Here is a 13857-nt window from a genome sequence, read left to right as displayed (position 1 = left end):
GTTGGATGGGTATCAAGGGAATTCCATTGAGGGATTAAAGCCAATCCCACACAGCTGCATACTGTGTGATTCCATGTATGTTACATTCTTGAAATGATGAAATTATGAAGATGGGAGAACAGGTGAGTGCCTGTCCAAGGATGATGATGGAGATGGGGTAGGAGGTATGTGACAATAAAATGGCAGCACGAGGAATCCTCATAAGCAACATAACTGTCCTATGTCTTGACTGGTGGTGGGTACACAGGTGATAAAATTTTACAGAATGAAACCTACACATGCACACAAGTGCATGTGAACTGGTGTGATCAATTTCTTCAAAATGAGATGGGAGACAAAGATGTCACAGACCAGTGGTTGCTGATCTGCAGCACTTTCATATGGCATAGGACACACCATTACAAAATGTATCATCTGTCAGCTGGTGCCCTGACTGCCAGTAAGGCCAGTTGCTTCTGGGGACACAGTAGTATTAGTGGATCCCACAATGTCAGCTCAGTGCCTTACTTCTTTTGCTAAAAAAATTATTTCCATGGTCAGAAGCCTTATTGTGTTTCTGAGTGTCCAGGCTCAGTAAGTATATATATGGTGCTGTAGACAGAGACATGGGAGAAAAGAAGAGCTAAGCAGATTCTAGAGTTCATCTCTTTTCCAGCAAGGACAAGTCATGGCCCTTGTATGATGAAAAGGACCCAAGAAGCTGACTCTTCCCCAAGATTTTGGTTCCTCATGAGGGACCAGGATTGATCACTACTGATGGCAGACTGAGGCCTTGGAAGAGGCACAGCCAGATGGAACTCAGGGAGGTCTGTGTTGAGTCCATACTCCTGGGTGGCTCCTTTGTTCATGAACCACTGAACAGTCACTACGGGAAGAGTGAAGCTGATGGGAACCACAGAACGGGTCCTCCTGAGTTTGAATATTTAAAAACACCCCACACTAAGGGTTTTGTGTGGGCGACACCACCCTCATGGCCCATTCTGAGTAATTATTCACATTTCTCTCCTGCAAATTCACTTATTATCTGTTTTCCAACCTAATTACTTCTAGGTCTCTTATCTTGTGGCCAAAGCAGTAACAGGACCCAGGCATCACTGAAACTCCATAGGTCTGGCCATTTTTCCTTTCAGGGGAAGAGGACTAGGAGATGTACTCAAATTCCTGTACTTGATGGCATTTCTCTTCTATACTTCTTCCCTAAGTAGCACTAGGCTATTGTCGCTGTCCTCATTAGGTTTGTGCCAAAGCACTGTTCAAAGCCATGTGTGAAGCAGGTTTACATGTTTTTCTCCCAACGCTGATTGGGCACCCCCATTAGGTGAACAACATGGGTTGAAGGAAGGGTGGCCATACAGCAAGTGGTGGAACGGTACTCTCAGGGTCACCAGACACAACTACATCTTTAAAGGGCTTGAAATAGGTGAAAAGATAACTCTTCAGTTCTTGCCTTTTTCCCCCAAAAGGCAAATGAGACAATTTTATGTCACACTGCTTTTGTCTTCTTTGTTTTGGGTTCCTGATCTGGCAGCTTCAACAAGAATAGATTACTTGCTGTTTGGATACTTGCTATTATAAGGCAGGAGCCACCAATTTTTTCACAGTGATCCTCTCTTGTTAGACATGACATTTCAAAATAACAGACATACAGTTTTTCTTTTCCATATCACTTACCATTTCCCCCCATAGTTTTCTGAAAGGATGGCTATCATTCTTTCCACTGACCCCAAAATGGCTCGATGAATGATCACAGGGTTCCTCTTATCGTCTCCATCCTTACTAAAAAATGAAAATTACACATTTATGTATTCTCTTAAGATTCAATAATAACTTTATCTTCTTACCTTCTATTTAAAAGTTACTTTCCTGAACTAGGAAAAACAACGAATTCCTCAAAAATCGTTTTTAAGTATAAACTGTGCCATGTATTAGAAATAATAATACGAACCAAATGGAAATGAAATACATTATGTAGGAAAAAGCAAGGTAATATTAGAGCACTATTTCTATTATAAGTCTACTGATTATCTTTTATTCTAAACTACTGGCTATGATCAGTTTACTAATGTTGACAGGTGATCTTGCAAATTGTAATTTTTTTAAATTAACTTTATTTTGAACTATGGCTTACTCCACCAGTACCATGTTGGAACAATTGTTGAAGACATTGAAGAAATACGGAAAATGGATTTCTGTTTCTAAATTCTCATTTTCTCAGGGAGCTTGGGTGACATAGTTGGTTGAGTGACTGACTCTTGGTTTTTGGCTCAGTTCATGATCTCAGGGTCCTGGGATGGAACCCTGTGTCAGGCTCTGTGCTCAGGGGGGATGCTGCTTGAAATCTCTCTCTTCCTCTCCCGCTGCACCACCTCCACCACACACTCTCTCTCTCTAAAATAAATTTAAAAATCCTTTATTTTTTTTCATTTTATTTATTTATTTATGAGACACACAAAGAGAGAGGCAGAGACATAGAGGGAGAGAAGCAGGCTCCTCACAGAAGCCCGATGCGGGACTCTATCCTCAGACGCAGGACCACGCCCCGAGCCAAAGGCAGATGCCCAACTGCTGAGCGACCCAGGTGTCCCAATAAATAAATCTTTTTAAAAAAAATTTATTCATGAGAGAGAGAGAGAGACAGAGAGAGGCAGAGACACAGGCAGAGGGAGAAGCAGGCTCCATGCAGAGAGCCCGACGTGGGACTCGATCCCAGGTCTCCAGGATCATGCCCCGGGCCGAAGGTGACACTAAACCACTGAGCCACCGAGGCTGCCCATCAATAAATAAATCTTAAAAAAAGATTATAAATTCTGATTTTCTCACAAATGCTAAAGATGAATCATGAGATGAATGATTGTTATTTATAAAATATAAAATGAAATTTTAAAAAATTTGCACTGCCATAATTAGTTAAGTTGAATGCCATTTTACATATATTTGTTTACTATATATATATGTACACTATATATAGACACGTTTATACATATGTGTTTAAAAGTTAATCACCCCACCCATTCCCACTAGACAATGGACAAGGGGCCCAGGGGGCAGTTGAAGAAAAAGAAATATAAGTAATCATTGTTCCTTGTCCATTGTCTAGTGGGATGTACAATTGTGCTGCTTTCATAGTTTGGCTATTGTAAAGAATGCTGCAATAAACACAGGGGTGCATATACCCTTATGAATTAGGGTTTTTGTATTCTTTGGGTAAATGCCAGTAGTGCGCTTACTGGATCATAGGGTAGTCCTACTTTTAATTTTTGGAGGAACCTCTGCACTGTCTTCCACAGTGGCTGGAAGTTTGCATTCCCACCAACAGTGTAAGAGTGTTTCTTTTTCTCCACATCCTCATCAATGCTGTTGTTTCTTATGTTGTTGATTTAGCCATTTTGAATAGGTATAGGTGATAGCTCATTGAGAGTTTGATTTGCATTACCCTGATGATCACTAATGTTGAGCATCTTTTCATGTATCTGTTGGCCATCCAGATGTCTTCTGTGAAGAAATGTCTATTCATGTCTTTGGCCCCTTTTTAATGGGATTACTTGTGTTTTTGTGTTGAGGTGTAAAAGTTCTTCATATATTTTGGAAAATAACCTTTATTGGATATGTCATTTGCAAATAACTTCTCCCATTCAGTAGTAGGTGGTCTTTTAGTTTTGTTGACAGTTTCCTTCATTATGCAGAAGCTTTTTATTTTGATGTAGTCCCAATAGTTCATTTTTGCTTTTGTTTGCCTTGCCTTGGGAGATCTATCTAGAAAAATGTTATGGCCAATGTCAGAAAAACTACTGCCTATGCTCTCTTCTAGGATTTTTATAGTTTTAGGTCTCACATTTAGGTCCTTAAACCATTTGGAGGGTTTTCTTTTTTCTGTATGTTTTAAGAAAGTGATCCAGTTTCATTCTTTTGCATGCAGCTGTTCAACTTTCTCAACACCATTTGTTAAAGAGATTGTCTTTTTCCCCTTGCATATATCTGCCTCCTTTGTCAAAAATTAATTGACCATGTAGTTGTTAGTTTATTTTGGGGCTTTCTATTCTGTTCCATTGATCTGTGTGCCTGTTTTTATACCAGTACCAGATTGTTTTGATTACTACAGCTTTGTAGTATAACTTGAAATTTGGAATTGTGATGTCTCCAGCTTTATTTTTCTTTTTAAAGATTGCTTTGGGGATCCCTGGGTGGTGCAGCGGTTTGGCGCCTGCCTTTGGCCCAGGGCGCGATCCTGGAGACCCGGGATCGAATCCCACATCGGGCTCCCGGTGCATGGAGCCTGCTTCTCCCTCTGCCTGTGTCTCTGCATCTCTCTCTCTCTGTGACTATCATAAATAAATAAAAATAAATAAACCCACTGTTTAAAAAAAAAAAAGAAAAGAAAAAATCTGGAAAGATAAAAAATACATGGAGGTTGGAAAAAAATGAATGGGCCAACCAGAAAATAAAGGAAGAAAAAAATACATGGAAACAAAAGTGAAAACACAAAAGTCCAACACCTTCAGGATGAAGCACTCAGTGGTCTTAGGACCACAAGAGGGTTGTTTATATCAATACAAGACTATCTCAAGAAGCAAGAAAAATCTCAAATCAACAATCTAACCTTACACTTAAAAGAGCTGTTAAAAGAACAACAAATGAAGCCTACAGCCAACAGAAGAAAGGAAATAATAAAGATTAGAGCAGAAATAAGTGATATAGAAATTAAAAAACAAAAAAACCCAATAGAACAGATCAATGAAAACAGGAGCTGATTTTTTGAAGAAATTAATAAAATTAATAAACCTCTAGTCAGACTTATCAAAATGAAAAGAGAAAGGACCAAGGTGAATAAAATCACAAATAAGAAGAAAAATATCAACCAACACCACAAAAATACAATTATAATGCAATACAATTATAAAAGAACATTATGAAAAACCATATGCCAACAAACTGGACAATGTAAAAGAAATGCATAAATTTCTAGAAACATATAAATTACCAAAAATGAAACAGGAAGAAATAAAAAACCTGAACAGACTGATAACCAGCAAAGAAATGGAATCAGTAATGAAAAAACTCCCAAAAAACAAAAGTCCAGTACCAGACAGCTTCACAGGTGAATTCTACCAAACATTTAAAGAAGAGTTAGTACCTATGCTTCTCAAATTATTCCAAAAAGTATAAAAGGAAGGTTAAATTCCAAATTCATTCTATGATGCCAGCATAACTCTGATAACAAAAGCAGATAAAAACACCACACACACAAAATAGAAGAGAACTAGAGGCTAATATCTCTCATGAACACAAATGCAAAAAACCCTCAACAAAATATTAGCAAACTGAATCTAAAATACATTTAAAAAATCATTTACCATGATCAAGTGGGATTTATTCCTGGGTTGCAAAGGTAGTTCAAAGTTCACAAATCAACCAACATAATATATCACATTAAAAAAAGAAAGGATATGAACTATATGATCATTAAATGCAGAAAAAACATTTGACAAAGTAAAACATCCATTCATGATAAAAAAAAAAACCCTCAACAAAGTAGGTTTAGAGGAAACATCATAAAGGTCATATATGAAAAACCCACAGCTGATACCATCCTCAAGGGGGTAAAACTGAGAGCTTTCCTCTACAGTCAGGAATAAGACAGGGATGTCCACTCTCAGCATTTTTATTCAATACAGTACTGGGAGTCCTAGCCATAGCAATCAGACAACAAAAAGAAATTAGAGGCATCCAAATCAGCAAGGAAGAAGTAAAAGTTTTGCTATTTGCAGATGACATGATATTCTGTGTAGAAAACCCCAAGACTCCACCAAAACACTGCTAAAACTAATACATGAATTCGGCAAAGTTGGAGGATATAAAATCAATGTGCAGAAATCTGTTGCATTTCTATATACTAATAATTAAACAACAGAAAGAGAAATTAAGGAATCAATCCCATTTATAACTGCACCAAAAATCATACAATATCTAAAAATAAACCTAACCAAAGAGGTGAAAGACCTATGTTCTGAAAACTATAAAACACTCATGAAAGAAACTGAAGATAACACAAAAAAATGGAAAGACATTCCATGCTTATGGACTGGAAGAACAAATATTGTTAGAAAGTCCATAGTACCCAAACTAATCTGTACATTTAACGCAATCCCTAACAAAATACCACCGACATTTTTCACAGAGCTAGAACAGTCCTAAAATTTGTATAAGACCACAAATGACCCCAAAAAGGCAAAGCAATCTTGAAAAAGGAAAACAAAGCTGGAAACACCACAATTCTGGACTTCAAGTTATACTACAAAGCTGTAGTAATCAAAACAATATGATATGGGCACAAAAATAGACATGCAGATCAATAGAAAACAACTGAAAACCCAGAAATGAACCCACAATTATACAGTCTTTCAATCTTCAACAAAGCAGGTAATAATATTCAATGGAAAAGACAGTCTCTTCAACAAATGGTGTTGGGAAAACTGGACAGCTACATGCAAAAGAATGAAACTAGACCACTTTCTTACACCATACATAAAAATAAACTCAAAATAGATTAAAGAACTAAAAGTAAGACCTGAAACCATAAAAATCCTAGAAGAGAACACAAGCAGTAACTTCTTTGACATCAGCCATGGCAACTTCTTACTAGATATGTCTTCTGAAGCAAGGGAAATAAAAGCAAAACTAAACTATTGGACTACATCAAAATAAAAAGCTTCTGCACAGGGAAGGAAACAATCAACAAAACTAGCAACCTACTGAATAGGAGAAGATTTTTGCAAGTGACATATTTGATAAAGGGTTAGTCTCCAAAATATATAAAGAACTTATACAACTCAACACACACACACACAAAACCCTAATCCAATTTTAAAAATGGGCAGAAGACATGAACAGACATTTCTCCAAAAAACACTCCAGATGGCCAATAGAAATATGAAAAGAATCTCATCATCACTCTCCATCAGGGAAATGCAAATCAAAACTAAAATGAGATAATCACTTCACACCTGTCAGAATGGCTATAATCAATAACACAAGAAACAACAGGTGTCGGCGAGAAAAGGGAACTCTCTTGTACTGTTGGTGGGAATGCAGACTGGTGTAGCCATTGCAGAAGAGTATGGAGGATCCTCAAAAAGTTAAAAATGGAACTACCCTATGATCCAGCAATTGAACTACTAGGTATTTACTGAAAGAATACAAAAATACTAATTCAAAGGGGTTCATGCACCCTGATGTTTATAGCAGCATTATCTACAATAGCCAAAGTATGGAAACAGCCCAAGTGTCCACCAATCAATGAATGGAATGGATAAAGAAGAAGTCACACACACACACACACACACACACACACATATGATATATATACACACACACACGCAAAAACACACACAATGGAATATTACTCAGCCATAAAAATGAATGAAATCTTGCCATTTGCAAAAACATGAATGGGGCTAGAGAGTATTATGCTAAGCAAAGTAAGTTAGAGAGAGACACTAATATGTGGAATTTACTCATGCAGAATTTAAGAAACAAAACAAACAAGTAGAGGGGAAAAAAGAGAAGGAGACATACCAAGAAAAAGACTCTTAACTATAGAGAACAAACTAATGGTTAGGAGAGGGTAGGTGAATGGGGAGATGGATGAAATAGATGATGGGGATTAAGGAAGGCACATATGATGAGCACTGGGTGTTGCACGGAAGTGTTGTCACTATATGGTACAACTAAAATTAATATTACATTGCATGTTAACTAACTGAAATTTAAATAAAAACTTGAAAAAAAATTAAAAATAAATTAGTATATCACTCATATACTACTAGACACTTACTAGTCTATGTATTAATGCTTATTTTGTATTGCTGGGGCACTTGGGTGGCTCAAGTGGTTGAGCATCTGCCTTTGGCTCAGGTCGGGATCCCAGGGTCCTGGGATTGAATCCTGCATTGGTATCCTCACAGGGAGCCTGCTTCTCCCTCTACCTAGGTCTCTGCCTCTCTCTCTGTGTCTCTCATGAAAAAATAAATAAATCTTAAAAAAAATAGAAATAGTATTTTATTGCTCATGTTCAAATAACAAATAACAGCATATTAGTACTACATTATTTATCATATTCAATTACTCACCTAACATATGTAAGATTAAATCTAATAGGGAGTTGGAAGTCCAGCTGAATTGTAGCACATTGATGGTATCTGCCAATAGCATCCTTGATTTTTATATCAATCTGTAAATTAAATGATGTTTGCTTAAAGACAGCATTTGTTTTTCCTTTAAATTTTACTCTTTTTGAGGCATATGGTCTACTTACTTTAGGGCCATAAAATGCTCCATCTCCTGGATTCATCTTCCATGGTTTTCCAAATTCCACTAAGCTGTTCTGTAATTGCTATTTTTTAAAAAAAAAGAACATTTAAAACTTATACTTCATTGTACTTTTTATTTTTTGCCATATAGCTCAAAAAAGTAAGGAATTACAAATCTTAATTATATTCTGTTTTAGTTCAACATGTATTTATTGGGTATGTTTTATATTCCCCCTTCTGCCCTTTGTGATTGAGGTCTCTATACATTAAAAGGCATGAAAACTTTGATCTTTTTCCTTTATCCACTCTATGTTCTCCCATTTCACTCTGTTTAGGTGGATAAGAAGGTCTTGCTAACTGTCTCATGCTTTTCTTCTACCTCTGTACATGTAGCTGGGGAGAGGTGTCCTTCATGATTATGGAGGGTGGGAGCAGGAGGCCCACTCTGATCTTCAGCCTATGCCACATAAAATCCTTTGACGCTAGCCTGTAGTGCAGACTGCAGAACTGATGGTGATTGGATATACATATAAGTATCTTAAAAAGTGTCAGTGAGTCTTCTGGCTATTCCCTATGGATATAGCTTCCTTGGGAAGCATCCGGGCTTTCCTAAGTCCCTGGCCAGAATACTGTCAAACCAGCATTCAAAGTCCTGTCATCATCTCGATATACTGTTGCCCATGAGGGGGATTGACATTTGGAAGTAAACTGTTGACAGGGAAGTCAAAGCAGTGGTGATGTCTCAGGGCTGAAGCCAGAGTTATCAAGCAAGCTGACTTGTGGGGTCCTGGCAGGCTCTTCCAAGATCTCAGAGTGCATGAGGAGTTGGTCTTGGCTGAGATCCAGATCCAGGAGGCTCTCTCATGGGCCTGCTTCTACTACAGCAGCTTGCATCCTACTTAGCACTGAAGAAGGCCACCACCACAGATTCATTTCAAAGGCAAGAAAACTAGCCTCTGCCTTACTCTGCTTCTGCAAGCAGAAGAGGCACTGGAATATATTCCCAGAGAAAACGAACCCAGCTGCAGGAGGCAACTAAGTGATGGAGAGAATTTAGGGAGCTCCCACAGAATTAAAAAGCCAAAGAAAGGCTAGGTTTTGGGGAAAAGAATAAAGCAGTGTGTACTGATCCTCACTGGGCCTCTGAGGACACAGTAATCAAAAGGCCCAATACAAACAGCCAAGGATAAGAAAGCCTTTGGTACATGCTGGGCTCTAAACATATTGATTTGCTTAGAATTGTGTGTGTATGGGTTTGGGACGTTCTTAGAGATCTTGATGACTCACTGAAATGATGGAAAAGTGGAATGCAAAAGAGATTTGGAGTGGGGTTATTCCAGCTCCAAGGGGCTGGTAGATTTACAGAGGTTCCAGAGGCAGAGGCCAGACCAGGCCTGCTGAAGCAGCATTCCACATTCCCTTCAGACTTACCTGAGTAGGAACCCTCCAGCTGAGCTTAGGTTAAATTAAAAAATTGGAGAGACAGAACATTAAACTCCCATTTGGATTTTAATTTTCATAAGAAAACGTGGATTTTCTTTAGGTCACAGATTCCTTGATTAAACTTAATAGAAAGCAGGACTCACGTCATTCAAATCTACGCTACCCTTTGCTCCTCACATTTTGGCTATTTGGACAAGCTGATGGTTGGACAATCTGATGGTTACATTGCCATAGCTGTCTAGAGAGCTCTGCTGGGTTCCCTAACTACACACAATCTGAGACAGGAAATAAGGTAACAGTGAATTGACAGCCCAGAAACAATGTGGTCTTGGAGCTGACTTCACTAATATCTCTTTCAAACCATTTCAGAGACATCTGAAGATATATATAGATATAGATATATATATAAAATTACTTCCCAGATCAGGGGTCGACATCATGGGAAAAACTCCCCAGAGTAGGATTCCCATCTTCTAAGGGAATAGTCAATGAGCTAAAAAAGTGCAAAAAAAAAAAAAAAAAATGGTGGGACAGCCCATTCCCCCCATGCCAGGCCCACACCGAGTCCCCCCACTGTTTACCCCCCACGCTCCATGTATGGAGTGATGATGATGATGATGATGATTCTACTATTAATAATACCAACATCTAATATTCACTGAACACTTACATGTGCCTGGCACTATGACAAATTCCTCACATAAATTACTCATTTAAGTCCACCAGAACCTTATGAAGTAGGTATAATCATCATCACCATCATCATCATCATCATCACCATTTCAGACTTTAATGCTTCTATAATTCATACATGGAGCTAACCTTTGAAACTAGGCAAAAAGTGCTCCAGAGTCGAGCTTTATGCCCTCTTTTCCTCTTCCTACTTCCATGTGGCTAAGCAGGTAAACTGTGTCAGCATCCTGGGGCAGGCTGTCTCATGTGACTTTCTTTTTCCATTCAACAGATATGGAAAAACATGCATTTAGGATGGGCATGGAACAGTGGGGAGAGGAGGCCCAATTAAATCTCAAGCCCAAATTGCTTCTATCCAGTTTCTGCCTGCCCCAGTACCTAACAGAAAACTGTGACACTATCAATACAGTGTTCCTCTGATTCTTAATTCCTTAATGATCTGTGTGATCAGTGTCCATGAGTATTCCATGAAGAGGTGGACCAATAGGCAGGTCAGGGATCAGGCCTTCCTGGGGTGTCTGGCCACCATCCTCTTTTCTAATAAAAACTGACACAGGACATGTCTTGTATTCTTTTAATAAGAAAAAAAAAGCATGATGAGCTCTTTAATCTTGGTTTTCCAAAGCTGAGATGTGGCATGTGAGTCTCTGTGTGCCCCCAGACAGAGGATGGCACTAGAGGCTGTGATTGTGGAGGGGATTTGAGCATCTGGTGTATGCATCTGTATCTATGAGTCATGCTACATTGGCTCCATATCCAGCAGCTTAAAATAAGCCAAACACACACCAAGCATGCCTGCATATCAGAGGATTCTTCTTTAAAAACTGAGGAAATTGGTTATTAGTGACTGACACTTGAAAAAGTACAAATAAAAACCTGACATAAACTTTAAAAGTGTTTGAGACAAATGTAAAGAAGAAAAACCGGGCAGCCACATTCTATAGTCTGCGTATTTATCCTGTAACTACCAATTTAAACAATTCTACTGCAAAGCATGGCATCCTCCTGATGCAAAGTAACTGCAGTCACTCAGGTGGTTTCCACACTCACAGAAATAAAGGTGTGTGCTTTGTCTCTCCCTACCTTTTCAGCTTCATCCCATAGCTCAACCTCTCCTAGGAAGTTTTCAGGTCTTGTTGACAAATTTAATTGAAAGGAGAAGCCAAACGTTGAGTAAACAGACTGCAAAAACTGCAAACAGCCCTTTATTTCTTCTTCAATCTGAAATGAGAACAAACGAAAATCTAAATAGTTAACACCAAATTACAACTATTTATGGCATTTTAAAAAGTCTTTGTGTCAGAGAGAAGTAAAGCAAGTTTTTACTATATGGTCCATGACACTGTTTTGATTGTTCATCCATTCCTTACTCAGATATCCAGGGAGTTCCCAACCCAGCACATGCCTGGTGTGAGCAGGATACCAGCAGTCCCTGGGCCAGTGCAAGTGGTAGACAAAGAAGCAGGCAAGGCTGCGTCACCATGAGCAGTGACACACAAAAGGGGGAAGGGCAGCTGTCCAAAGGAAGTAATACCCGTGCTGCTGCAGCCAGAGAGTAAGTGAGAGATCTCCATGGAAAGCTAGGGCAGGAGCTTTTAGAGCAGAGGAAATACTGAGAGTGAGGGCCCAGAGGACAGAGAAGCAGTCTAGGGCATGAGAGCCACAGGAAGCTGCTGTGGGACCTAGCTGTATACAACAGGGATGAGGGCACAGAAGGGTTGTAGGTGATCAGGCTAGAGGCAGGCAAAGGTCAAAGAGAATTAAGGGTTTTCAAAGCCGGGTTAATGTTTACACTTTTTAGCCTGAGAGCAATGGAAAACCAATGAAGGGTTCTTCAGCGAGAGACCAACACAATCCAATCTGTTCCTTTCAAGTATGGAAAATGGATTGCCAGGCCCATTGGGAACCTGGTAGGGTTGTTTAGGAGTGAGATGATGGTGGTTTGAACTAGAGAGAAGCAGCTGGAATGCAAGGAATCTGTGCCAGAAATTCAGGGATGAACAAAATTATTCAGGAATTAATAATACATTTAGGGAGAGTTATCAATAGGGCTTGTGACTAACTAGACACAAGGAGTGAAGAGTAAAGGGCACCTGGACTCCTGGCCCAGGCAGTAGAGAGGATGTTGATATAGCCCCTGAAAGAGTGAACAGGGAAGGTGGAAGCAGTGGTGTATGAGGCAGAAATAGGGGCTGATTTTAGACATGGCAGATATGAGGATGCTTGTGATTGTCAGGCAGACAGGTCTATCAGGCCCCCTGTCAGGTTGAGATCTGGAGCTCAGGAAAGAGAGCTGAAATGCAGGTGAGATTGGCAGCTGAGCCTAGGATGTAACCAAGGCCCCAGGGAGTGCAGTCAGATCAGAGCTAGGGGTTGTGAGGGTGGGGAGAAAGAAGGACATGCTTAAATGCAAACAGAATAGGGTCAGCAAAACTAAAGCCTTTTAAAAGAATAGGGGGAAAGGCAAGGATCTGTGTTCTACCACTACGTATCAGTTTGAATTTTTCAGATTTTTTAATCTGTGGAATCATGTAGCACATGCTCTGTTTTTGTCTGGCTTTTTTCACTCAGCATAATTATTTTGAGAGACAAAATAATTATGTTATATGTGCCAATAGATCATTCCTTTTCACTACTGCTGAGTTTTCCATTGTATGGATGTACCACAGTCACTTTTTTACATCCACCTATTTCTGGGCATTAGGGTTGTTTCTCTATTTTGGCTATTTCAAATAGAGCTGCAATGAATGTTTCTGTTCAAGTCTTTGTATGGATGTGTGCTTTTTTCTTCTCTTGGGGAAAGAAAAGGAGTAAGATGGCTGGGTCATATGGTAGACATGTGTTTGAGTTTTTAAGAAACTGCCCAATTGTTTTTGAAAGTGATTATACCATTTTACATTCCCACGAATGGGCGTGTCATATGGTGGATTACATTGACAGATTTTCTTTTTTTTTTTTTTTTTTTTAATTTTTATTTATTTATGATAGAGAGAGAGAGAGAGAGAGAGAGGCAGAGACACAGTCAGAGGGAGAAGCAGGCTCCATGCACCGGGAGCCCGATGTGGGATTCGATCCCGGGTCTCCAGGATCGCGCCCTGGGCCAAAGGCAGGTGCCAAACCGCTGCGCCACCCAGGGATCCCACATTGACAGATTTTCTGACATGGAATCAGCCTCACATCTCTGAAGGCTAAACCTCACTTGCTAGTGACGTGTAATTATTTTTATATATTGTTGAATTTTATTTGCTAATATTATGTTAAGGACTTTTGCATTTGTATCCATGTGGGATATTGGGATATAGCTCTGTCTGGTTTTAGTATCAGTCAATACTAGCTTCATAAAATCAACTAGGAAGTATTCTATTTCAGAACAGAGTGTGTAGAATTGGTACTAATTCTTCTTTGAATGTTCCAT

General features: G+C 39.1%; 1 protein-coding gene across 2 annotated transcripts in view; it reads right to left on the bottom strand.

Moving 5' to 3' along the window:
- Nucleotides 1-13857, bottom strand: part of TARS3 (threonyl-tRNA synthetase 3) — a 61161-nt gene that overhangs the window by 3725 nt on the left and 43579 nt on the right. For both annotated transcript variants that reach the window (XM_077869289.1, XM_077869299.1), the window contains exons 13-16: nt 11526-11663; nt 8312-8389; nt 8127-8227; nt 1672-1776 (exon numbers count right to left, since the gene is read on the bottom strand). In XM_077869289.1, the coding sequence (XP_077725415.1) occupies nt 1672-1776; nt 8127-8227; nt 8312-8389; nt 11526-11663 (422 nt within the window). The remainder of the gene's footprint in view (nt 1-1671; nt 1777-8126; nt 8228-8311; nt 8390-11525; nt 11664-13857) is intronic.

Source organism: Canis aureus, chromosome 2, assembly GCF_053574225.1.
Source record: "Canis aureus isolate CA01 chromosome 2, VMU_Caureus_v.1.0, whole genome shotgun sequence".
Taxonomy (NCBI): Eukaryota; Metazoa; Chordata; class Mammalia; order Carnivora; family Canidae; genus Canis; species Canis aureus.
This window is presented reverse-complemented; position numbering and strand designations above follow the sequence as displayed.